Source organism: Theropithecus gelada, chromosome 16 (genome assembly GCF_003255815.1).
Source record: "Theropithecus gelada isolate Dixy chromosome 16, Tgel_1.0, whole genome shotgun sequence".
In the NCBI taxonomy this organism is placed as follows: Eukaryota; Metazoa; Chordata; class Mammalia; order Primates; family Cercopithecidae; genus Theropithecus; species Theropithecus gelada.
In genome coordinates, this window is record NC_037684.1 from 76673667 (window position 1) to 76700599 (window position 26933).

Below are 26933 nucleotides of genomic sequence, written 5' to 3' on the forward strand. Positions count from 1 at the left end.
AAAGAGCAATGACTATTTCAATCCTTCATTGATATAATCTTCTCCTTAAAATAATCAACATTTTAACCGTATATCATTAAAAATAATCCAAAATGAAATTTCAAGTTTAATCTATATTGACTCATTCCTCTGATAACAAATTACAGTAACTCCCAATCCATATTACTCACGTCAGTAAAATCTCAAACTCATGTGTTCAATATGAAATCCTAAAAAGCATTCCAATACTAAATTCATAATGAGTAAGCTGGAAGAAGGGTCATGGAAGTCTAATCAAATCCTTCCACACCTACAATGAAGAAACTGAAGTCCAGAGAATCAACCTGCTAGTTAAGAGTAGTAGTTTTTCCCATCAAAACTAGGTGCGTTTTTTGTGTTTGTTTTTGTACCTTTCCTTTGTTTTTGTTTTTTGGCAAAAACTTATTTTCCAAACAAATCTATTGTGCTAACTCAATCATAAACAGAAAAACACAGAATTACTAAATTATTAAATAAGCTAGGAACTCCAGTCTTAGGTATATACCCCAAAGAATCGCAAGTACATAAAACCACACACAAAACCTAGTAAACAATTTTTCATGGGTGCATTATTCACAATAGCCAAAAAATAAAAACAAAAAACAACCAAAATGTCCATCAACTAATGAACAAATAAACAAAATGTAGTATAACCATACAACTGAATATCATTCAGCCTTAAAAAAGAAGAGATGCTAGAACACATGCTAGAACACAGATGAACATAGAAAACATTATACTAAGTTTAGGCCGGGCGCGGTGGCTCAAGCCTGTAATCCCAGCACTTTGGGAGGCCGAGACGGGCGGATCACGAGGTCAGGAGATCGAGACCATCCTGGCTAACACGGTGAAACCCCGTCTCTACTAAAAAATACAAAAAACTAGCCGGGCGAGGTGGCGGGCGCCTGTAGTCCCAGCTACTCGGGAGGCTGAGGCCGGAGAATGGCGTGAACCCGGGAGGCGGAGCTTGCAGTGAGCTGAGATCCGGCCACTGCACTCCAGCCTGGGCGACAGAGCGAGACTCCGTCTCAAAAAAAAAAAAAAAAAAACTTTTTCAGCCTGGCACGGTGGCTCACGCCCGTAATCCCAGCACTTTGGGAGGCCAAGGCGGACAGATCACAAGGTCAGGAGTTTGAGAACAGCCTGGCCAACATAACGAAACCCCGTCTCTACTAAAAATACAAAAAATTAGCTGGGCGTGGTGGCGTGCTCCTGTAATCCCCGCTACTTAGGAGACTGAGGCAGGAGAATCACGTAAACCTGGGAGGCGGAGGCTGCAGTGAGCCGAGACCTTACCATTGCACTCTAGCCCAGACAAAAGTGCAAGACTCTGTCTCACAAAAAAAAAAAAAAAAAAAGTTTTTTCAAAGGCACCAAAACAAAAAAGAATTTACATCCAAGGAAACAGGTAAAACAGTAGATAAAAATAAAAAGGACTTAGAAAATAATAATAATATTCTCAAAAACAATCAAATAGGCCAGGTGCTATGGCTCACGCTTGTAATCCCAGAACTTTGGGAGGCCAAGGTAGGCAGATCACTTGAGGTCAGGAGTTCAAGACCAGCCTGGCCAACATGGTGAAACCCCATCTCTACTAAAAATACAAAAACTAGCCAGGCATGGTGGCAGGCACATGTAATCCCAGCTACTCCAGAGGCTGAGGCAGGAGAATCGCTTGAACCTGGGAGAAAGACGTTGCAGTGAGCCAAGACCAAGTCACTGAACTCCAGCCTCAGCAACAGAGCGAGATTCTGTTTTGTTTTGTTTTAATTAAAAAAAAAAAAGTCAGCCCTCATCACAAGGGTTTGTAAAAAAATAAATAAATAAAAAATAAATAAAATGGTAGGCCGGGCATGGTAGCTCACGCCTGTAATCTTAGCACGTTGGGAGGCCAAGGTGAGAGGGTTACTTGAGGCCAGGAGCTTGACACCAACCTGGCCAACTTGGCAAAACCCCATGTGTACTAAAATTACAAAAATTAGCTGGGCGTGGTGGCACATGTCTGTGGTCCCAGCTACTCAGAAGGCTGAGGTACGAGAATTGCTTGCACCCAGGAGGTGGAGGTTGCAATGAGCCAAGATCGTGCCACTGTACTCAAGCCTGGGCAACAGAGTCAGACTCTGTCTCAAAAAATTTTTTAAAAATTTAATAAAAGAATCAGAGGCCGGGCGCGGTGGCTCACGCCTGTAATCCCAGCACTTTGGGAGGCCGAGGCAGGTAGATCACGAGGTCAGGAGATCGAGACCGTCCTGGCTAACACAGTGAAACCCCATCTCTACTAAAAATACAAAAAATAAGCCAGGCGCGGTGGCAGAATCTATAGTCCCAGCCACTCGGGAGGCTGAGGCAGGAGAATGGCGGGAACCCGGGAGGCGGAGCTTGCAGTGAGCTGAGATCCGGCCACTGCACTCCAGCCTGGGCGGCAGAGCGAGACTCCGTCTCAAAAAAAAAAAAAAAAAAAAAAAAAAAATCAAAGAAACTGAAAATTGAATCACTGAATGTAAACAATAGTTGAACACACAGAAGTGAAAAGCTAAGAGAGAACTGAGGAATTCTCTCAGTACCCAGTAAAGCACAAAGACATAGAAACCACAGAAGAAAAGTTAAAAATGGGAGCTAGCGCAAAAAGTTCCAACTTGCCATATCAACAGGTAAGAGACAGGATCCTGAGAAATAATAGAACAGCATTTCTCTGAAGTTAGGAAAAAAAACATGGTCTTCAGATTTAAAAGGGCTTAAGGAAAAAACTGGATGTATTTTTAAAATTAATCCATACTGGACACATAAAAATATTAGAAAACAAGAATAAATTGAAACTTTGTTATAAGTTCCATGAAATAAAAAACAGGTTTCCTACAAAGTTAGAAGGATCATAATAAAAGCAGGCTTCTCATTAGCAACACTGAATAGAAGCAAACAGCAAATAATAGCATATTCCAAGTTCAGAGGAAAATAACTTTGAAGCTACAAATTGAATAACTAAGTCATCATTGACCAGCCATGCTGGTTCATGCCTGTAATCCCAGCATTTTGGGAGGGCAAGGCAGGAGGACAGCTTGAGGCCAGTGGTTTGAGATAAGCCTGTGCAGTGAGAGCCCATCTCTACAAAAAATTTAAAAATCAGCTGGGCACGGCGGTGGTACAAACCTGTAGTCCCAGCTACTCACGAGGCTGAGGTGGGAGAATCACTTGAGCCCAGGAGCTCAAAGTTACAGTGAATTATGACTGTGTTACTGCATTTTGGCCTGGGTGATAGAGTGAAACCTTGTCTTTAAAAATAAAATGAAATAAAAAATAAACCATCACTCAAGTTTTAAGGCTACTAACTTTTGAGTATTCAAGAACTCAAATAATGTACCAACCACAGACACTCTCTGAAAGAACTTCTTTTTTTCTTTTTTTTTTTTTTTTTTGAGAAGGAGTCTCACTCTGTCGTCCAGGCTGGAGTGCAGCGGCGTAATCTCGGCTCACTGCAAACTCCACCTTCCGGGTTCACGCCATTCTCCTGCCTCAGCCTCCCGAGAAGGTGGGACTACAGGTGCCGGCCACCACGCCCAGCTAATTTTTGGGGTTTTTTTTTTTTTGTATTTTTAGTAGAGACGGGGTTTCACCGTGTTAGCCAGGATGATCTTGATCTCCTGACCTCGTGATCTGCCTGCGTCAGCCTCCCAAGGTGCTGGGATTACAGGTATGAGCCACCGCGCCCAGCCAATACTCTCTGAAAGAATTTCTAAAGGATGTACCCAGCAAGAAAAATTAAGAGTAAGGAGTAAAATAAAAGTAACAACAGTGCACTGCAGCTTCCAGGTATAAGCAGGTAACACTGCTCAGAATTACCTTCTCACAGTCAACAGCTAAAAAAAGGGCTTGATCACTGAGAGAAATGAAGCAAATGAGGTGAGCCCTACCTACCATACTCTAGGCCCTCTGCCTAAAGGCAATTTCCAAACTGCAGCCATGGGAAGGGAACCTAATTCGTGTCCCACAATCACAGTCATCGAAGAAGCAACCGTACGAGGTTTGGATAAGCCATAGGGACTGAACTTTCAGAAGTGAGTTTCAAAGAGAAAGATTTCTTGAAATCTGAATTTAGGATCCCTTAAGCCTCTGTCTGAATTCTAGTCTGTAAATGCATAAGGAGAAATATCACAGGCTGGGATAAAAATAATTTCTGATGATAGAACAATTAGAAGCAACTATAAAGCAAACAATTCCCTGAGCTCACTCAGGGCAAGAACTCATTCAAATTTCTTCCAGCAAGAGTGAGGAAACCCCACTGAATACATGGGACATTCAACAGAAACCCTAGGAGACAAGCTTAGAAGTGGGGAATAAATTAGACCTAGAATAAAGAGACTACTCTAGACCTGCCCTAAGAGTTTAAAAACAAGCCTCAAAAGTAACTTAATTTCCTACCAGAAGGACTTCATCTCTCTTTACAAGAATATAACAAAGGCCAGCACTAAAAAAGTACGAAATTCATGTTCATATTCTAATCAAAAATGAAATCCATCTGCAATAAAAGTGTCACTGGATAAAATTAACAACAGGCTGAAAATACAAAAGAAAAGATCACTAACTATGATACCATAGCAAAATGAAGCTAATGGATTTAAAAACACAGGAGGAAAAAAGTGAACAGAGGTACAGTGAACTGTGGTATAACATGCAACATGAGTAATTGGAGTCCCAGATAGAAACTAGGGGGAAAGGAGACAGGAAAAAATATTTGAAAAAACAATGGCCCCAAACTGCTCAAATTTTATGAAAATTGTAAATCCACAGAATCAGGAAGCTTGGTGAATGTCAGGGACAATAATGTATTCATTCAAAAAGCACAACAGCCAGGCGTCGTGACTCACACCTGTATTCCCATCTACTTGGGAGGCTGAGGCAAGAGGATCCCTTCAGCCCAGTAGTTCTGGGCTACCGCTCTGGGCTCTGCCAATCAGATATCTACACTAAGTTCAGCATTTATATGATGACCTCTCAGAAGCAGGGGGACTACCAGGTTGCCTAAGGAGGGATGAACACGCCCAGGTTAAAAAAAAACAAAAAGGAGCAGGTCACAACTCCTATGTGATCAGCAGTGGGACTGCACCTATGAAAACCACGGCACTCCAGCCTAGGCAACATAGCAAGGCACCAATGATAAAGAGAAAACTCTTAAAAAGTAACAAGAGGAGACCAGGCACAGTGGCTCACACCTGAAATCCCCACACTTTGGGAGGCGAAGGCAGGCAGATCACTTGAGGCCAGGTGTTCAAGACCAGCCTGGCTAACATAGCGAAAACTTGTCCCTACTAAAAATACAAAAAATTAGTTAGGGCCGGGCACAGTGGTTCACGCCTGTAATCTCAGCACTTTGGGCGGCTGAGGCGGATGGATCACCTGAGGTCAGGAGTTCAAGACCAGCCTGACCAACATGAAGAAATCCCATCTGTAGCTACTAAAAATACAAAATTAGCCGAGCATGGTGGCACATGCCTATAATCCCAGCTACTCGGGAGACTGAGGCAGGAGAATCGCTTGAAGGAGGCGGAGGTTGTGGTGAGCCAAGATTGCATCACTGCACTCCAGCCTGGGCAACAAGAGTGAAACTCCGTCTCAAAAAAGAAAGATTAGCTGGGCATGGTAGTGCATGCCTGCAGCCCCAGCTACTCAGGAGGCTGAGGCACAAGAATTGCTTGAACCCGGGAGGTAGAGGTTGTAGTGAGCTGAGATCGTACCACTGCTCTCCAGCCTGAATGACAGAGCAAGACTGCCTCAAAAAAAACAACAAGTAGCCAGAGGGGGGAAAATGTGTTTTATACATTAATGAACAAAAATTAAGAATGACCACAGGCTTCTAGTCAGAAATCATACTAGCCAGGTATCTCTTAAAATACTGAAACTGTCAACTTAGAATTCTATATCTAGTGAAAATAGTCTTCAGAAATAAAAACTTTTTCAGGCAAATAAAAGCTGAGAGAATTAATTGCCAAAAGACCTAAACTAAGAGAAATGAAGTTCTTCAGGCAAAAGCACAATAATATCAGAAGAAAACCTGAATATACAGAAAGAATGAAGGATGTCAGAAATGATATATACACAGACAATTAGAGAAGGAAAAAAACAATAAAGAGCAGAAATCAATGAAACAGAGAAAATAGTGAAAATGACTGAAACCAAAGGTAGTTCTTCAAGAGTCTATTAAACTGATAAACCTCTTGGCAGACTGATTAAAAAAAATAAATTAGGCCGGGCGCGGTGGCTCAAGCCTGTAATCCCAGCACTTTGGGAGGCCGAGACGGGCGGATCACGAGGTCAGGAGATCGAGACCATCCTGGTTAATATGGTGAAACCCCGTCTCTACTAAAAAGTACAAAAAAAAAAAAAAAACTAGCCGGGCAAGGTGGCGGGCGCCTGTAGTCCCAGCTACTTGGGAGGCTGAGGCAGGAGAATGGCGTGAACCCAGGAGGCAGAGCTTGTAGTGAGCTGAGATCTGGCCACTGCACTCCAGCCTGGGCGATAGAGCGAAACTCCGTCTCAAAAAAAAAAAATTAAGTAATTAATTAATTAATTAATTAATTTTAAAAAAACACATTATCCACATGAGGAACAACATCGCAACATATCTGATCAAAGGCACTGAAATGATGAGGAAATATTGTGACAAATTATGTCAATAAATCTGATACCTTAAACAACAAAATACATCCAAACTGACTCAAGAAAAAAACTGAGTATCTGAATTATAACTATTAAAGAAAGGGAGCTCATATTTCAATTCTTCCCCCCAAAAAAATTCTGGGCCCAATAGTTCCACTGATAAATTATATCAAATATCTAAGGATGAAAAAGTATCAATCCTGGGCCACACGTGGTGGCTCACATCTGCAATCCCAGCACTTTGGGAGGCTGAGGCGGGTAGATAACCTAAGGTCAGGAGTTCGAGACTAGTCTGGCCAACATGGCGAAACCCTGTTGCAAATAAAAATACAAAAAATTAGCCAGGCAACGTGGTGGGCGCTTGTAATCCCAATTACTTGGGAGGCTGAGGCAGGAGAATTGCTTGAACCAGGAGGAGGTTGCAGTGAGCCAAGATCACGCAATTGCCCACTCCAGCCTGGGTGACAGAGTAAGACTCAAAGGGAGAAAGAGGAGAAAGAGGAGAGAGGGGGAAAGAGAGGGAGAGGGGCAGAGAGAGAGAGAGAGAGAGAAGGCCAGGCACGGTGGCTCATGCCTATAATCCCAACACTTTGGGAGGCTGAGGCGGGTGGATCACTTGAGGTCAGAAGTTCGAGACCAGCCTGGCCAACACGGTGAAACCCCATCTCTACTAAAAATACAAAAATTAGCCAGGTGTGGTGGCACGCACCTGTAATCCCAACTACTCAGGAGGCTAAGGCAGTAGAATCGCTTGAACCCAGGAGATGGAGGTTGCAGTGAGCCAAGATCATGCCACTGTACTCCAGCCTGGACGACAGAGCGAGACTCCATCTCAAAAAAAAAAAGTACCAATCCTACGCAAACCCCTTAAGAAAACACAGGAGTAAAGACCACTCTCCAAGCTAACATTATTCTTAATGCAGAAAGACTGAAACTCAATGCTTACCACGTCACATATAAAATTTTAATTCAAAATAGGTAATTTACCTAAATGAAAAACCTAAAATTATAAAACTTAGAGAAGAAAACATAAGTGAAAATCTTAGTGAATTTGGCAAAAATTTCTTAGGTATGACACAAAAAGCACAAAAAATGAACAATAAAAATAATACATTGGGGCTGGGTACAGTGGCTCATGCCTGTAATCCCAGCACTTTGGAAGGCCGAGGAGGGTGGATCACCTGAGGTCAGGAGTTCGACCCCAGCCTGGCCAACATGGTGAAACTCCATCTCTACTAAAAATACAAAACTTACCTGGGCGTGGTGGCACATGCCTGTAATTCCAGCTACTCAGGAGGCTGAGGCAGGAGAATTGTTTGAACCCGGCAGGCAGAGGCTGCAGTGAGCTGAAATGGCACCATAGCACTCCAGCCTGGGCGACAGAGCAAGACTCCATCTCAAAAAAAAAAGTACATCGGACTTGATGAAAATAAAAAATGTACACTCTCCAAAGGATACTGTTAAGAAAATGAGGCAATACTTCTTTTAATAATCTAGATACAACAAATATATAGATATATGTTTTCTAAGTAATTTTACTTATAATAATCAAAAACTGGAATAGGTGACTGGATAAATTGTGGTATACCCATACTCAACAATAAAAAGGAATGAACCGAGACATGCCAGACATGGATAGATCACAGAAGTATCATGGGAAGCAAAAGAGGCCACAGACAAAAGAGTTCCCATGAAACTCAGAACATATACAATGTATTATGATAGAAAGCAGATCAGTGGTTTCCTAGGAACTAAGGTTAGTAGGAAGTGGGGGAGAAGGACTGACACCGATGGGGTGCCAAGGAGGATGGGGTACCAAGAAACGTTCTGGAGTGTTAGAAATGTTGTTCATCTTCATTTTGGTGATGGTTCTATGAGTTTATGAATTTTTCAAAATTTGTTACAATGTACACATATAATGAGTGCATTAATAAAGATATATGTGTATATATATAAACTAAACTGCAAAGTTAATATTGTTTCTTTTAAGATGGGGTTTCACTCTTGTTGCCCAGGCTGGAGTGCAACAGCACAATTTTGGCTCACTGCAACCTCCGCCTCCCAGGTTCAAGCAATTCTCCTGCCTCAGCCTCCCGAGTAGCTGGGATCACAGGTGCCTGCCACGATGCCTGGCAAATTTTTTCGTATATTTAGTAGAGAAGGGGTTTCATCATGTTGGCCAGGCTAGTCTCAAACTCCTGACCTCAGGTGATCCACCCGCCTCAGCCTCCCAAAGTGCTGGGATTAAAGGCATGAGCCATCACGCCGGGCCTGATTTTTTAAAAAAACCAGCAGCAACGATAATCCAGAAAATTGGTAATCAGATGAATAACACTGGGGTAGGGGGACAATACAAGCAAAATTCAACACCCAATCATGACAGAAATTCTCAAACTAGGAACAGAAAGCAACCTCTTCAACCAAAAGCATCAACAAAAACGTGCAACTAACATTCCATGTAATGGTGAAAGACTAAATGCCTCCCTACACAGGAACAATGTAAGAATGTCCATTCTAACTCTGTAATCATGACTACACTTCAAAGGAGTCCTCAGTAGGACCCCATAGTACATTTTGATGACAAATGGGCTTTCTTAGTCTCTGAGATGGTCGTTTTATCCCATCCTTTCCTATTTTTCTTTAAACCTCTTACATATCCTTGGTCTCCCTCTGAGATTATTATTTCACCTCATATTTTATTTTTCACAAGGTAAATCAATCTCTTACAAACTCTTCCTATGATAAAGTCTTCCTTCCTATCTACCATCCCTTCCTTCCTTCCTACCTACTATGCAAATCTTCCTACCATCAATCTCTCAAGAAGAGAGAGGTTTTTATCCTGGCCATCTCTCAAGACATGCGAAGTTATCTGGCCAGCTTAAAACTCAACCACAACTTGGGAGTATAAATATAGGTCTTACCCTAGAAATTCTAGAGAATTGATACGTTTTCTATTTATCATCAATTCCTATCATCAAAAGCAAAGACAAGTTCAACTCCTGAAATCCGGCATAAAACCACAGTAAGAAGACAGAAATAATTAATTCCCAACCTTTGGTTCCTCGTCTTTGTAAATAGTTCTTGCCACTTAAAAAAATGTAAATTTGGTGGTTTCTGACCAACATGTGTCTTAAATAGGAAAAGTAAAGAAAAACACAAAAAACATGTATAATTTGCATAGTATTTGTTCCTTACCTGCTGGTGGCGGGTGCTGGGAAATGTATACTGGACAGAGTGAGGAGGATAACGACTTTGTTCTGTGCTGAATGCTCCTTGGTTGGGAGGATAACCTGAACTTGACATTATCAGTAAAGAAGTCCTCACCAGACTGTGAGATCAACGCCAATAAACAATCATGTTTCCAGGAAACCACCTAAACAGGATGGGAAAAAATAGAATTAATAAGAACTAAAACACCAAGTGTACTACTTTTTTTTTTTTTTGGAGACAGAGTCTCGCTCTGTCACCCAGGCTGGAGTGCAGTGGCGCGATCTATTCTCACTGCAAGCTCCGCCTCAGGTTCACACCATTCTCCTGCCTCAGCCTCCCACGTAGCTGGGACCACAGGTGCCCACCACCATGTCCAGCTAGTTTTTTTGTACTTTTTTAGTAGAGACGTGGTTTCACCGTGTTAGCCAGGATGGTCTCGATCTCCTGACCTCGTGATCCGCCCACCTTGGCCTCCTAAAGTGCTGGGATTATAAGCATGAGCCGCCGCGCCCGGCCAACACTAAGTGTACTTCTAATAAACTATAACTATAGCTACATAAATAAAACCAGAATTACCAGTAAAAGCTTCCTCTCATGTATTTACTTAATAAAAGTTACCAAAGTTTCAAAACATTAATGGGTCATTTCTTTTTATGCTTAAAATAGGTTAATATGTGACAAATAATATAATTAGCTATATAAGTAAAAACAGTATATAAAAACAGCATAAGGTCTGACACATTGTAACTGCTCAGTAAACATATTTCTATAAATGTCTGAGAAACAAATATAAAGACAAAAATACATGGTGCTAAATTTGGGAGTTGATAAGTCAATTGTGAAAAGAATTCAAAAGTAGTTTTAAGGTAAGTATTTGTACAGAGGAAATATTGTCTTCAATAATTCTGAAACAAGGATGATAAAATACTAAGTTTTGTAATCACAGATGGTAGGTAGTTGGACATTTGCTATATTACTCTTTGCATGTTTCTACGGACCTGAAATAGCAAATAAAGAAAAAGGCCAGGAGTGGTGGCTACTCCTGTTAATCCCAGCACTCTGGGAGGCTGAGGCAGGCGGATCACTTGAGGTCAGGAGTTCCAAGACTAGCCTGGCCAACATGGTCAAACCTCCTTTCTACTAAAAATACAAAAATTAGCCGGGCATGGTGACATGCGCCTGTAATCCCAGCTACTTGGGAGGCTGAGGCAGGAGAATTGCTTAAGCCTGGGAGGCGGAGGTTGCAGTGAGCCAAGATCACGCCACTGTACGCAAGCCGGGGCAACAGAGTAAGACTCCGTCTCAAGAAAAAACAAAGAAAAACAAAGCCATCTTCATTATAAAGTACATTCCTACTTATCCACAATTCCAGACTAATTTGATTTGTCTTTTGTCTGTCTTTTCTTGTGCCAATGCCATACTTTTCAAATTACTCTAGTATTACGAGGTTTCATATTCAGCAAGGCAAGTTTCACCTGCGCTGTGCTTTGTTGTTGCTGCTACTTTCATCGCCTTCTCAGCTATTCTAGCACATTTCCTCTTGCACACAAGCATCAGAGTCGGCTTGTCAGGTCCCATAGAAATTCTGGATAAGAACACATAAATACTGAATTCACAGACTGACTAATGGGAGAACAGGTACCTTTATACTCCTGAGTATTCCCATCCTAAAACATGATTATGTTTATGTTTCAGGATAGCATAAATATTTATGTTATACATAATTAATATGGGAGTATTTTACATACATATGATAAAGAATATTACATATGTATAAAAATGTGTGCTATAATATAATTTCTATCTTAATTATATATAAAACTCCCATGACAAAAATGTTATATACATACACATATATACATGTGCATGTGTGTACATACACTCTAAGATAGGATTTCTATTATTACCTAATTGGGTGGTTTTAAAAAAATAGAATTTATACATAAGATGAAAATTATATAACTGCATATATAAAAATATATAAATTTTATATATATAAAATCTCCACCCATTTAATATTTTATTCGTAAAGTTTTAATTTTGTTTCCATCATTTCAAGGGATTTGGGAAGAGAGCAAATTCAAAAAATAATTCAGTGTGACAACTTGATCAATTTCCCAGTTTTTATCAATATATTCTTTATCCAGTTTAGGTTTAGGAAATAAAATTTTCTAGGGAATTGCCATTCAATCTAACTTTAAAACAAAACTTGTAGGCTGGCCACAGTGGCTTACACCTGTAATCCCAGCACTTTGGGAAGTCAAGATCAGAGGATCTCCTAAGGCCAGGCATTCGAGACCAGTCAGGGCAATGAAGGCAGACTTATCTCTACAAGAAAATTAAAATAATAATAATAATAATTAGTCAGGCATGGCAGTACACACCCATGGTCCCAGCTGCCTGGGAGGCTGAAGCAGGAGGATCACTTGAGCCCAGGAGGTCAAGACTGCAGTAAGCCGTGATTGTGCCACTGCACTCCAGCCTGGGTGATACAATGAAACTCTGACTCAAAAAACAAAAGAAAAAACGTATAGAAAGAACTTTAAGGCCGGGCACAGTGGCTCACGCCTGTAATCCCAACACTTTAGGAGGCCAATGCGGGCAGATCACAAGGTCAGGAGTTCAAGGCCAGCCTGCCAACATGGTGAAACCCAATGTCTACTAAAGATACAAAATATTAGCCAGGCATGGTGGCGCATGCCTGTAAACTCAGCTACTGGGGAGGCTGAGGCAGAAGAATCACTTGAAGCTGGGAGGCAGAGGTTGCAGTGAGCCGAGATGGCGCCACTGCATTCCAGCCTGGGCGAGGGGTCCAGACTCCGTCTCAAAAAAAAAAAAAAAAAGAACTTTAAAAACCATATGTGGTACCATGTAATATATAAATATTTTAAATAAATATACCATATTTCCTCCTGATGTCACATTTCCTGCTGTTGTGAAAGCTGACCAGGAAAAGAGTCAGAAGACTGACCAGTTGTCCCTCAGTCTGTTTTCTCCCTGCTCCCTTCCAAGGCCCGAGGCATGGAGGTCAGCAAATCTTAAGGATTGGAAGGTTGAGATTACCCAGCTAACACTGATTTGACAGATGAGAAATCTGAAGATCAGAGAAAGTCAACAATTCCTCCAATATCACATAATTGTCTGTGGCAAAACGGGAAAAACTAATGTTTTCTGCAATGCTTTGCCGCTTTCTCAGCAAGTAGTGAACTAGGAGGAGCTGAGATGTTCAGTGAGACCACACATTAAAACCACCTGAGGAGCTTTCGCCTCATCTATACACCTGCAACTGCTCCAAGTGGAAGGGGAAAAGCCAACATTGGGCCTTGTGGGGAGGGTTGATCTTTTTGGAAATAAATACTATATGCAAGACTTAAGAGTTTTTAAAAGTAGCACAGAATACAAAGTGAAAAATCTCCTCGCCCTTCTCCTCTAGCTGCTACCCAGTTACCCTCCCAGAAAGCAACTAAAGTTACTAGTTTCTAGAGTGTCCTTTAGAAAGATCCTACACATACATACACTCACTTTTTCCCCTATGTAAATGGGAGCATACTAGATACACACTGTTCTGTATCTTGCTTTTATTACTTAATACATCTTGGCTGGCCGGGTGCGGTGGCTCACGCCTGTAATCCCAGCACTTTGGGAGGCCGACATGGGCGGATCACAAGGTCAGGAGATCAAGACCATCCTGGCTAACACGGTGAAACCCCGTCTCTACTAAAAATACAAAAAAATTAGCCGGGCATGGTGGCGGGCGCCTGTAGTCCCAGCCACTCAGGAGGCTGAGGCGGGAGAATGGCGTGAACCTGGGAGGCGGAGCTTGCAGTGAGCCGAGATCACGCCACTGCATTCCAGCCTGGGCGACAGAGCGAGATTCCATCTCAAAAAAAAACCAAACAAACAATAAAAAAAAATCTTGGCAATTATTCTCATGAATTTATGGTTCTTTCTATTGCTAAAGAGTATTTCACTATATGGGCCGGGCATGGTGGCTCATGCCTGTAATCCCAGCACTTTGGGAGACCTAGGCAGGTGGATCACCTGCGGTCGAGAGTTCGAGACTGGCCTGACCAACATGGTGAAACCCCATCTCTACTGAAAATACAAAAATTAGCCAGGCATAGTGGCACATGCCTGTAATTCCAGCTACTCGAGAGGCTGAAGCAGAAGAATCGCTTGAACCTGGGAAGCAGAGGTTGCGGTGAACCGAGATCGTGCCATTGTACTCCAGCCTAGGCAACAAGAGTGAAACTCAGTCAAAAAAAGAAAAGAATATTTCACTATATGAATGTTCATTCATTTTGTAAGTTTTCCAACTACTTCTGATCTGCTGTCCTAAAACATGCTTTAAGTGATCTACCTCTGCGTTCTCCTCCCAACTCAGACATCCCAAATAAATAAAGCTATAAATGGAATGGAGAAGCAAAAAAAAAAAAAAAAGATTTTAACCCAGGGTCAACCAATTTTTTTCCAACAGCGGCCTAAATGATTAGAAACCCATGAGGTATAATTTTTTAATGCACATTGTTTAACTTTCAGCTATGGTGAGTCCTGAGTTCAACAATTACACTCAATGTCACTCAAAGTCACAAGTTAAGTGACTTGTCCATTTTTTCCCTCATCTCAGTAATCCTTCCTGTTGTCCTAGTTTTGTGGTATGACTTTAGTGAAGTTTAACTTTATTATCTCAAAAAAAAAAAAAAAAAAAACAAAAGTCAGTTTTATTTAAAAGTACTATCCGCCCAACACAGAAGGGAAAAAAAAAAAAACAAAAAAACACTAGCAAAATCAGGAAATTAGCCCCTACTGGCATACAAATTTACAGGTTAAAGCAAGCCCTTCCTGTCCTCACATGAACTGCAGCCTGGAGAACACTACAACCTCCTTCCTCAAAACGTATCCACGAGATACACAGCAACAGTGCTCAGATCTTATTTTTTAACCAGAATGTTTTCCTCAAAAGTCTTAAATGAAAGCTAAATGTACAAAAGACACAATGGAGAAACATTCTGATCTAGTGAGAATGGGAGACCTAGGATTCGTCTTTTCAGTCTCCCCCTGCCCTTCCCCATCCTCCCCTCTACCCTTCACTCCAGTCCTGGCTCACTAAGATACCTGGGCAGAATACTTTACATTTGAAATCCACTGAAATAAAAGAATCTAGCTTAAAGTTCAGACTGAAGGGGAAGGGAGCACCTTAAGTGGCAGTATCAAATTATAACTTCAGTTCTTAGCCACCAAAACTCATTAACTCAGGGTAGTTACATGGTTGACTCATGAACTGAAAAAAATTCTATGAATTGTTTAAGAAATCTGATCAAGATTTTATAATCAACTTCCTCATCTCTTAAATATCAACATACAATGTTTTAGGATGGGAATAATATAGTAATAATTATATGTCACTGTCATAAAAGACAACAGCACTTCTAACTGAATTACACAGATAAACCCAGAACTAGCCTCTTATATATTGCAAACAAGCAATATGATATTGCAAAATGAAAATGATCTATTTAAGTTCCTTTTTAAATCTTCTCATATTAAATAAACACATACATATTTACTCAACAGGAAAATCTTGCAACAACAAAATTTCAAATACTATCCTGCCAAAAAAAAAAAGCAATTTTTCCTCTCAGCAGGAACTCCTGGCTTTTGGCCCACAACCTTTGCATAACCAAAATGTGTTATGCAAAGGTGTTCAAGGTGGCCTAAGCCATCTTGGAAAAAAAGCTAAAAATGGCCGGGCACGGTGGCTCACACCTGTAATCCAGCACTTTGAGAGGCCAAGGCTGGCAGATCACAAGGCCAGGAGATCAAGACCATCCTGGCCAACGTGGTGAAACTCCATCTCTACTAAAATACAAAAAAAAAAATTAGCCGGACATGGTGGCGCACACCTGGTAGTCCCAGCTACTTGGGAGGCTGAGGCAGGGGAATCGCTTGAATCCGGGAAGCAGAGGTTGTAGTGAGCTGGCATCGCACCACTGCACTCTAGCCTGACAACAGAGTGAGACTCCATCTCACACACAAAAAAAAGAAGCTAAAGGCCGGGCGCGGTGGCTCAAGCCTGTAATCCCAGCACTTTGGGAGGCCGAGACGGGCGGATCACGAGGTCAGGAGATCGAGACCATCCTGGCTAACACGGTGAAACCCCGTCTCTACTAAAAAATACAAAAAACTAGCCGGGCGAAGTGGCGGGCGCCTGTGGTCCCAGCTACTCGGGAGGCTGAGGCAGGAGAATGGCGTGAACCTGGGAGGCGGAGCTTGCAGTGAGCTGAGATCCGGCCACCGCACTCCAGCCTGGGCGACAGAGCCAGACTCAGTCTCAAAAAAAAAAAAAAAAAAAAAAAAAAAAAAAAAGAAGCTAAAAATACACTTCACTGTGGCAGGACTAAAGATGCCACTTCGGATGAGCAAGAATGAATCCACCAAGTGTCACAATATAGGTGAAGCCTACATTTCACCAAAGCAGAAAAAGGATCCTACAAAATATGCAATTTTTAACTGATAAAATAATAAAATATCCTAATACACAAGTATGGGATAGGGCAATGCCTCTATGACATTCAAATGCTAAAATATTAGTTATTAAACTGAGGCAAATTAGGTCACACCAGTTCCCACAAAGCTGTCCACCTCTAGTCCAATTCTAAAAGTATGTTAGGCAAGACAAGGCTAAGAAGTATCACCACCCTGGGCATCCCAACCACCTAAAATCCTCCAACCTGGGGACAATTTAAACAAAGACAACCTCCTAAACGTATTACAGAGTCCAGCATCCAGGAGAGAAAAGACTAGAAATTATCTAAGTGAATTCTGTAATTTGTACAAGACCAGAGTGGTGCTATACTGTAATAAATTTTCTCTTGTAAAATAAACTAAAGCATTCTTCTCTTTGGGGGGAAAAAAAAGCTACTGTTTCTCAGCCTTTGGTTAAGATCTACTCTGGGGGAATGCCACTAACAAGGTATTTTATTTGCAGCCTCTTTTGATATCATGACATCTTACTTAAAGACAGAGAAACAAATGGAAGCTAAAGAAAAAGCTTTTTAGTTAACCTATCCTACCTCTTATAAAATATGATATTGAAAGAAAAATTTTAATAAGGATATAATTATTTGATAAATCTATGGGTACACATATTCAATAAGTAATTCTGGCCAGGCACAGTGGCTCATGCCTGTAATCCCAGCACTCTGGGAGACCGAGGCAAGTGGATCACTAGAAGCCAGGAGTTTGAGACCAGTCCAGCCAAAAAGGCGAAACGCTGTCTACACTAAAAATACAAAAACTAACCGGGCGTGGTGGCACATGTCTGTAATCCCAGCTACTCAGGAGGCTAACCACAAGAATCACTTGAACTCAGGAGGCAGAGGATGCAGTGAGGCGAGACTGTGTCACTGCACTCCAGCCTAAGCAACAAAACAAGACTCTATCTCAAAAAATAATAATAAATAATATATAATTCTTAAATGAAAGGAAAATGATGCTACTTTACCTCTACATAAAGTGCTGTCCCAAGACAGCAGTACAATATAACAATATCCAACTGAGAACTCTGTGGTGTATCGGCACTACATTGAACTAATTCTCTGAACTGAACAACACTCACTCACTCAACTTATAAGAACAAATGTTATTTCAAAACCAGCCAAGCGTGGTGGCTCATGTTTGTAATCCCAGCACTTTGAGAGGCTGAGGCAGGTGGATCACTTGAGGTCAGGAGTTCAAGGCCAGTCTGGCCAACCTGGTGAAATCTTGTCTCCACTAAAAATACAAAAAATTTGGCTGGGCGTGGTGGCTCACGCCTGTAATCCCAGCACTTTGGGAGGCTGAGGCAGGCGGATCACGAGGTCAAGAGTTTGAGACTAGCCTGACCAACATGTGAAACCCCATCTCTACTAAAAACACAAAAATTAGTTGGGCACAGTGGCGTGCGCCTATAATCCCAGCTAATTGGGAGGCTGGGGCAGGAGAATTGCTTGAACCCGGGAGGCAGAGTTTGCAGTGAGCAGAGATCACACCACTGCATTCCCGCCTGGGCGACAGCGCAAGACTCCATCTCAAAAAATAATAATAATACAAAAAATTAGTCAGGCGTGGTGGTGTGCACCTGTAATCCCAGCTACTCAGGAGGCTGAGGCATGAGAATCACTTGAACCTGGGAGGTGGAGGTTGCAGTGAGCCAAGATCGCACCCCTGCACTCCAGGCTCGGTGACAGAGCAAGACTTCATCTTAAAAAAAAAAAAAAAAGAATATATTTCACAACAAAAATGGATGACTACATGCCAATTCCCTCCTTGATTAACACAAAAGAAGAACAAAGAAATTGAGATAAGAAAAATTTTAATGTAGATATTTGGCCTGAATAAACAGATATAACAATATCTAAGTGGATATTACTAAAAGAGTTACCATTTATTGAGTTCTACATATATACTAGGCAGTGTACTAAGACTTGGTGTCTGCATGAGCTCACCTAAAAGTCTGGTTCCACTATTACCTCTAAGGCTGTAGGGAAGCTACATAACTTCCTCAAGCTATGTTTTTCTAACTCAGAGACAGATACCTTAAAGATCACCTGCTGCTGCCTCCCCTTTGACCCACTAACAGAGACAGGTTATTAAGCAATATAAAACAAGGGTTATGAACAGACTCTGTTTTTTGCTGCACCCGCCTCAGCACCCCCGAGCTCCATAAATCTTAAAGTCAAATGCTTTTAGCCTACTTTATTTTGGTACACACGTTAGAAACAAACAGAGCTAGGCCGGGCGTGGTGGCTCAAGCCTGTAATCCCAGCACTTTGGGAGGCCGAGACGGGCGGATCACGAGGTCAGGAGATCGAGACCATCCTGGCTAACACGGTGAAACCCCGTCTCTACTAAAAAATACAAAAAACTAGCCGGGTGAGGTGGCGGGCACCTGTAGTCCCAGCTACTCGGGAGGCTGAGGCAGGAGAATGGCGTGAACCCGGGAGGCGGAGCTTGCAGTGAGCTGAGATCCGGCCACTGCACTCCAGCCTGGGCGGCAGAGAGAGACTCGTCTCAAAAAAAAAAAAAAAGAAAAGAAACAAACAGAGCTATCAGACACCACCTATGAAGGCAAAGATCAGCTCTGTTCTGCTCTACATGGCGTCTGCAGGAGTTAGCAGTACTTAGCTCTCAGTAACACCCACTCCAACAGCAAGTTGTTTAGCTGTTCCTTACATACACACACACACACACACACTCTGAAGCCTCCCAGGCCTCTCCATCTAACTACCACCATCCTTACCTATTGCCGCAAAAAAATTCCTAACTGGGCTTCCCACTTCAATACTTTCTCAACTCAAAAAGCCAAGTATTCTTTTTAAGCCTTAAATCAGAACACATCACTCTCCTGCTTCAGATTCCCCAAGGATTTCCTAAGTGCGGCAAACAAACTCTAAACTACCTACGATGACCCAAGGCCCTACTTGATTTGGCCTGCTTACTTTCCAGATTGTTTGCTAGGCCCCAGCAACGTGAGTTTCCTTTTAGTTTCTTCAGGAGCCCTTCTCTGCCAGGTCCTTCCTAGCTGGGCCTTTGTCCTTCTTTACTCTCTGCCAGGAATGCTGTTCCTGGCTCATTCAGGTGGCTAGCTCCTCCTCAAACTTAAGGTCTCAGTTCAAATGTCACCTCAGAAGAGTCTTTCCAACCACCCTACATATAAGGTAAGCTCCCACTTGTTACTCTCCATCACATCACCCTTTTGGTTCCTTTATAGGTTTATCATAATCTTAAATGGGTTATGTACTTCATTTTATTTGAGTATATTCTGTCTTCTCTCACTAGAATAAAAGCTACCTGTTTGATTCTCTACAATATTTGTTGAATAAAATAAACAAACAAACTCCCATTCATGGGTCTGATGTTTTTTAAAAGAAATAAAGAAGAAATATACAAGACTTATTTGTACAGGACTTATTTGAAGCAAAGTTTGAAAATCTACCGAGGGACATAAAAATCTATTTGCACACAGGACAGAAAGTACATAAAGATGTCAATTTCCCCAAACTTCACCTACAATTTCAGTATTCCCAATCAACATTCAGTAGTCAATAAAAATCTCTATGATTTCTTTTTGAATGTCACAGAATGATTCTAAAGTTCATATAGAAGAACACATAGACTAGAATTGTCAAAGTATGGGAAAAAAAGAGTAATGAACAGGTAACTAACCCCATCTGTATTAAAATTATAAAATGATAGTAATTTAAAGGGTATGGTAACACAAGAGATCAAAATAAAATAATAAGGCCAATCAGAAATAGTCCCAAACACATTTAGTAAATGACAAAAGTTGCAATTCTAACAGTGGGGCAAAAAACAGATTATTCACTAAATGGTGCTGACACAACTAGCTAGTTGGGGTAGAATTCACACACAATTTTATTCCCCAAAATATCTCACTTCTTATACCAGAAATAAATTCCAGATGGATCAAAGAATTAGAAGTTTTAAAAAGAGAAGGAAAAGAAAAGGAGAAAAAGAAACCATTGAAGTATTAAATTACAATCTGAGGACTTCTTTGTTTTAAAAATACAAAAAGGCATGCAGTCAAAAAGTCTTCCTCTCATTCATTCTTCTTACTATGACAACCAGTGTTTCCAAGTATCATATATCCTGTGATATACAAGCAAACATGTATACAATGCTTTTCATCTTTAACGCAAAGAAACATAGAGGCACATAATGTCACTTTGTTTTTCTAGTTTAGTAGATAGGTGAATATTTTACATTTTGGAGTAAAGAAAGTCTTAAGTAGAGCACAAAACACAAAAGTCACATAAATAGACAAATAATCACAGCTAAGATTTATTGAGTATTTACTTACTTTGTGCCAGCCACTATGCCTAATGCTATTTACATTATGTCCATTTTACAAATAAGGAAATTAAGGTGTACAGAGGTTAAATAATGTGCCCAAGGTCCCACAGCAGCACAGTGCTGGGTTTGGATATATCTGAGTACATAACACTACAAAAGAATTGCTAGGGGGATATGTGCACACGTATGAAAAAAGTGAGTAAGGTCAGGCGCATTGGCTCACGCCTGTAATCCCAACACTTTGGGAGGCTGAGGTGGGCGGATCACCTGAAGTCAGGAGTTTGAGACCAGCCTGACCAAAATGGAGAAACCCCATCTCTAGTAAAAACACAAAATTAGTCAGGCATGGTGGCGCATGCCTGTAATCCCAGCTACTCAGGAGGCTGAGGCAGGAGAATCGCTTGAACCTGGGAAGTGGAGGTTGAGGTGAGCTGAAATCATGCCATTGCACTCCAGCCTAGGCAACAAGAGCAAAACTCTGTCTCAAAAAAAAAAAAGAAAGAAAAAGAAAGAAAGAAAAAAAAGAAAAAAGTGAATATGTAGAGAACTTTTTAACCTGTTAAAAACCAATAACCCCATCAGAAAATAACCAAAGAACAACAGAAGGCAATTTATAAAAGACATATGGCTGGGCGTGGTGACTCACGCCTGTAATCCCAGCACTCTAGGAGGCTGAAGCGGGTGGATCATCTGAGGTCAGGAGTTGGACACCAGCCTGACTAACACGGTGAAACCCCATCTTCTACTAAATACATAAATTAGCCAGGCATAGTGGCGGACGCCTGCAATCCCAGCTACTTGGGAGGCTGAGGCAGAAGAATCGCTTGAACCTGGCAGGCGGAGGTTGCAGTGAGCCAAGATCGTGCCACTGCACTCCAACCTGGGCAACAAGAGCAAGGCTCTGTCTTAAAATGTAACAAACTCTCACTAGATTACATCCAGGAAGTAGTTCTTTCAATTTCAGTATATATATAAAATAATGTATTACTTACAATTAATGAAAGATAAGATTTTAAAATAGCATATCCTCCTTCATGCATTAAAATGATTTTGTGTGAATATAAAGTAACTTCTTCTTTCCCCCTCAACAGAATATATATACTCCTACATCAGGTATATTTACATTCTGCATATTTTAGGTTATAACTCCTAGATAGCACAAGTTTTGATTTCATTCCAAATACCTCCAAATACATAAAAGTTACTGTAATTAAAAATGAATTTAAAACTCTTAAAGTAATGCAAAGTTAAACATCTTTGAACAGAAACTCAAAGTCATGATCATGACTACTTAAAACAAATATTTTCAAAATTACACAAATCGCTGTTATTGTCAAGGGAAATGAATTGCCTGAAACAAATTACTCTGAATGTGAAGTGTGTATGACAGTGATAATGGCAAGAAGAATGTCTTAGTTCAACAAAAGTATGGGGTAAAGGGGCAATCTATAAGCATAAAGGTGACTCTCATCATAAATCTAAGAGTCAAATTTTCCCCAGAAAAATGTAATCTTGGCTGGGTGCAGTGGCTCACGCCTGTAATCCCAGCACTTTGGGAGGTCGAGGCAGGTGGATCACGAGGTCAGGAGATCGAGACTATCCTGGCTAACACGGTGAAACCCCATCTCTACTAAAAATACAAAAAATTAGCTGGGCGTGGTGGCAGGCGCCTGTAGTCCCAGCTACTCGGGAGGCTGAGGCAGGAGAATGGCATGAACCTGGGAGGCAGAGCTTGCAGTGAGCCAAGATTGCGCCACTGCACTCCAGCCTGGGCGACAGAGCAAGACTCCGTCTCAAAAAAAAAAAAAAGAAAAGAAAAGAAAAGAAAAGAAAAGAAAAGAAAAGAAAAGAAAAATGTAACCTCAACATATTTGGTTTTTATATCAGTTTATTTGTGTATAACAAAGAATAAAAACAGCCAAATAGCCCAAATTTTGTTCCTCGAGTACACTGTAATGAGGAAAAGAAATCCAAATAAGTTGGGAATCTTGACTTTTCCTTTACTCCTGACTAATCTACTTAAGAATTTAATTTTTTATATAAAACTAGTCGATATTATTCTTTCAAAGGGAGTCTCAAATTCTATTATAATCCTATCAACACCAACCGTTCTGTATTTCTTTTTTTTTTTTTTTTTGAGACGGAGTCTTGCTCTGTTGCCAGGCTGGAGTGCAATAGCACTCACTGCAACCTCCGCCTCCAGGGTTCAAGCGATTCTCCTCCCTCAGCCTCCTGAGTAACAGGGATTACAGGCACCCAACACCATGCCCGGCTAGTTTTTTGTTTTTTTGTTTTTTTGTTTTTTTGATATTTTTAGTAGGGATGGGGTTTCACCATGTTGGCCAGAATGGTCTCAATCTCTTGACCTCATAATCCGCCTGCCTCGGCCTCCCAAAGTGCTGGGATTACAGGAATGAGCCACCGTGCCCGGCCAGCCTTCCATATTTCTAACTCACAGTTTTCTCCTAAGATTGAAACTACTCCAAAATTCCCTGCATATATAAATTAAAACATTACTGCATTCTAATATTATCTAGAACCATGAGTGCTGTCTAGGATGAACCAATCCCATGTTTACTTTCTCTTCCTCCCCAAAATTCCAATAAACAGAATTTTTTTTTTTTTTGAGATGGAGTCTCGCTCTGTCGCCCAGGCTGGAGTGCAGTGGCCGGATCTCAGCTCACTGCAAGCTCCGCCTCCCGGGTTCACGCCATTCTCCTGCCTCAGCCTCCCGGGTAACTGGGACTACAGACGCCCGCCACCTCACCCGGCTACTTTTTTGTATTTTTTAGTAGAGACGGGGTTTCACCGTGTTAGCCAGGATGGTCTCGATCTCCTGACCTCGTGATCCACCCGTCTCGGCCTCTCAAAGGGCTGGGATTACAGGCGTGAGCCACCGCGCCCGGCCAGAATTTTTTTTTAAAAGAAATGCTTTTAACTGGGCTCAGTGGCCGGCACCTATAACCCCAGCACTTCAGGAGGCCAAGGTGGGAGGATCACTTGAGCCCACCAATCTGAGGTCAACCTGGGCAACATAATGAGACCCTGTTTCTACAAAATAAAAAAATTGACCAGGTGTGGTGGCACACACCTGTAGTCCCAGCTACTCGGGAGGACCGCGTGAGCCCAGGACTTGGAGGCTGCATTGAACTATGATCGCACCACTACACTCCAGCCTGGGCAACAGAGAGAGACCCTCTCTGTAAAAAAGAAAAAAAGAAATATTTTGATAATTTACTAATTACAGCTATGTTAGTCACTGACATTGGTGAAATTTCTACCTGTTTTTTAATTTCCAAAAACTATTCAGCATCAAACTGCCACATGTGTATCAGACATCTTCTACAGCATCCACACTAACTCTAGCTGCTAAGCTCTTTTTTATGTATTCAACAAGTATCTACTACTCCTGGGCATAGGGTGTTATTCTGGGAGTGGGAAAAGAAGAAAAAAATTTTTTAAAACTCAGATACAGACATGCCTACAAAGGGCTTATGGTCTAGAGGCAAAGGATCAAGAGTTTCCAGAATAAAAAATATACATTTTGGAGAAGAGGGAATAGGAGAGACACTTCCTGGATGATGTAATATGTGATCAAACCCTTGAAAAATAGGATAAATTTAGACGTAGTAGAGTTTGGAAGAGTAAGGGAGGAAAGGAGCATTCCAGAAGCAAGCATAGTAACAAGAAAACACAAACAAAAAATTCTTCTTAATGCAACACAAAATAGCCCAAGTAGAATAAAGAAGTATGCTATGCTTCAGTATTTAGGTAAAGATTATCAGCTTAATAAGAATATGCCTTTCCTTTACAATAAATTTTATAGGCCGGGTATGGTGGCTTATGCCTGTAATCCCAGCACTTTGGGAGGCTATGGTGGGAGGATTACTTGAGCCCAGAATTCAAGACCAGGCTGGGCAAAAAAGTCAGACCCCGTCTCTATTTTTAAAAAATTAAAATAAAATAAATTTTATAGCATGAATACATAAAGAAAATGAATATTACAAATGAGTTTTTTGATGTAAAAAAAATTCATAAAGAATACAGTCAGCCAAGCGCAATGGCTCACGCCTGTAATCCCAACACTTTGAGAGGCCAAGGCAGGCAGATCACTTCAGGCCAGGAATTCGAGACCAGCCTGGCCAAAATGGCGAAACTCCGTCTCTACTAAAAATACAAAAATTAGCTGGGCATGGTGGCATATGCCTGTAACCCCAGCTACTTGGGAGGCTGAGCACAAGAATCGCTTGAACCTGGGAAGTGGGGGTTGCAGTGAGCTGAGACTGTGCCACTGCACTCCAGCCTGGGCAACAGAGTGAGACTCTGTCTCAAAAAAAAAAAAAAAAAAGGTTCATGTTTGTACTATTTATCTAAGCTTTTATATTAATATAACAATTGAAATCCTTCATACTTAAAAAAAAAAAAATCCAGAAGTCTGAGAGTAGGCAAAACAGGCAACAGCTAATTTACAAAATAATTTAAACTACTTGTAGGCCGGGTGCAGTGGCTCACGCCTGTAATCCCAGCACTTTGGGAGGCCAAGGCGAGCGGATCACCTGAGGTCGGGAGTTCGAGACCAGCCTGTCCAATATGGAGAAACCCTGTCTCTACTAAAAAATACAAAATTAGCCAGGCGTCGTGGCGGGCGCCTGTAGTCCCAGGGACTCGGGAGGCTGAGGCAGGAGAATTGCTTGAACCAAGGAGGTGGAGGTTACGGTGAGCTGAGATGGCGCCACTACACTCCAGCCTGGACAACAAGAGTGAAACTCCGCCTCAAAAATAATAATAATAATTATTATTATTATTATTTAAGCTATTTGTTTGGGCCTCAGAGGTATTTAAACCACTGGCATAATAAAATTCCCATCACTATAATACTTAAATTACATGAAGTGTCACTGGATCCAGATAACCTCAAAGACATTTTTGTTTAAGAAGATATTCATCAAAGCAGATTAAAAATTAAGCAAACTAAATAATTCCTGATCACTGTAACACTGACATAGATCAGTATCAATTTTTTCAAACTATATTTTCATTGCAGAAATTTAATATTAAGAAGTATCTTAAATTCAACACCTAAGCTAAATATCCAGAGTAATCTCTCATTTCCTATTACTCCAATTTTTTTTTTTTTTTTCTTGAGACAGAGTCTTGCTCTGTCACCCAGGCTGGAGTGCAGTGGCACGATCTCAGCTTACTGCAAGCTCCGCCTCCCGGGTTCAAGCCATTCTCCTGCCTCAGCCTCCCGAGTAGCTGGGACTACAGGCACCCGCCACCACGCCAGGCTAATTTTTTGTATTTTTTTTTAGTAGAAATAGGGTTTCACCATGTTGGCCAGGATGGTCTCAATCTCCTGACCTCGTGATCTGCACGCCTCGGCCTCCCAAAATGCTGGGATTACAGGTGTGAGCCACCGCCACGGGCCAATTTTTAAGTGTCAATCATCAAATCGATTCATCCCATGGATGATACAGTGTAACACAGTGAACACTATAATGGATATGAAAAGACTTAGATTTCCGCTATTGCCCAACTTTAGCAACTTAGGCAGATAAATCACTTTACTTCTGGGACCTTCGGTTTTATCAAAAGTAAAACAAGACTAGATAATCTGACTCTACATTCTATAAATTAGCTTTATTTATTTATTTATTTTGACAGACGGTCTTGCTCTATCACCCAGTCTGAAGTGAGAGCAGTGGCACCATCACGGCTCACTGCAACCTCAACCTCCCAGGCTCAGCTTCCCAAGTAGCTGGAACCACAAGCACACTCTGCTAATTTTTAAATTTTTTTTTTTTTTTTTTTTTTTTTTTTTGAGACGGAGTCTCGCTGTGGGATCTCACTCTGTTATGTAGGTTGGTCTCAAACTCCTGGCCTCAAGTGGTCCTCTCACCTCAGCCTCCCAAAGTACTACGATTACAGGCGTGAGCCACTGTGCCCTGCCATTAACATTTTATTTTAACCAATTTTGTTGGTTTTGAGATCGTCGTTAAATAAAAGTAACAGCAGCACATATGGAAGAAGCAAACTGTCTGATGAACTCCATAGGAACATCTGCAGTGTTTCATACAGTCTCTGACTTTCAAATGCAAAGAAAAAAAAATAGGTTGTATCTGAAGACTATTCTAGTAATATTTTGACCACACAAGCTACTGGGGTAGGAAAAAATAGTAGAAGAATAGTGTAAGTGTTCA

General features: G+C 41.3%; 1 protein-coding gene across 2 annotated transcripts in view; it reads right to left on the reverse strand.

Moving 5' to 3' along the window:
• The window catches only part of NCOR1 (nuclear receptor corepressor 1), a 189511-nt gene that overhangs the window by 158762 nt on the left and 3816 nt on the right, over positions 1-26933 (reverse strand). For both annotated transcript variants that reach the window (XM_025363073.1, XM_025363074.1), the window contains exon 2: positions 9865-10042. In XM_025363073.1, the coding sequence (XP_025218858.1) occupies positions 9865-9972 (108 nt within the window). In that variant the 5' untranslated portion in view covers positions 9973-10042. The remainder of the gene's footprint in view (positions 1-9864; positions 10043-26933) is intronic.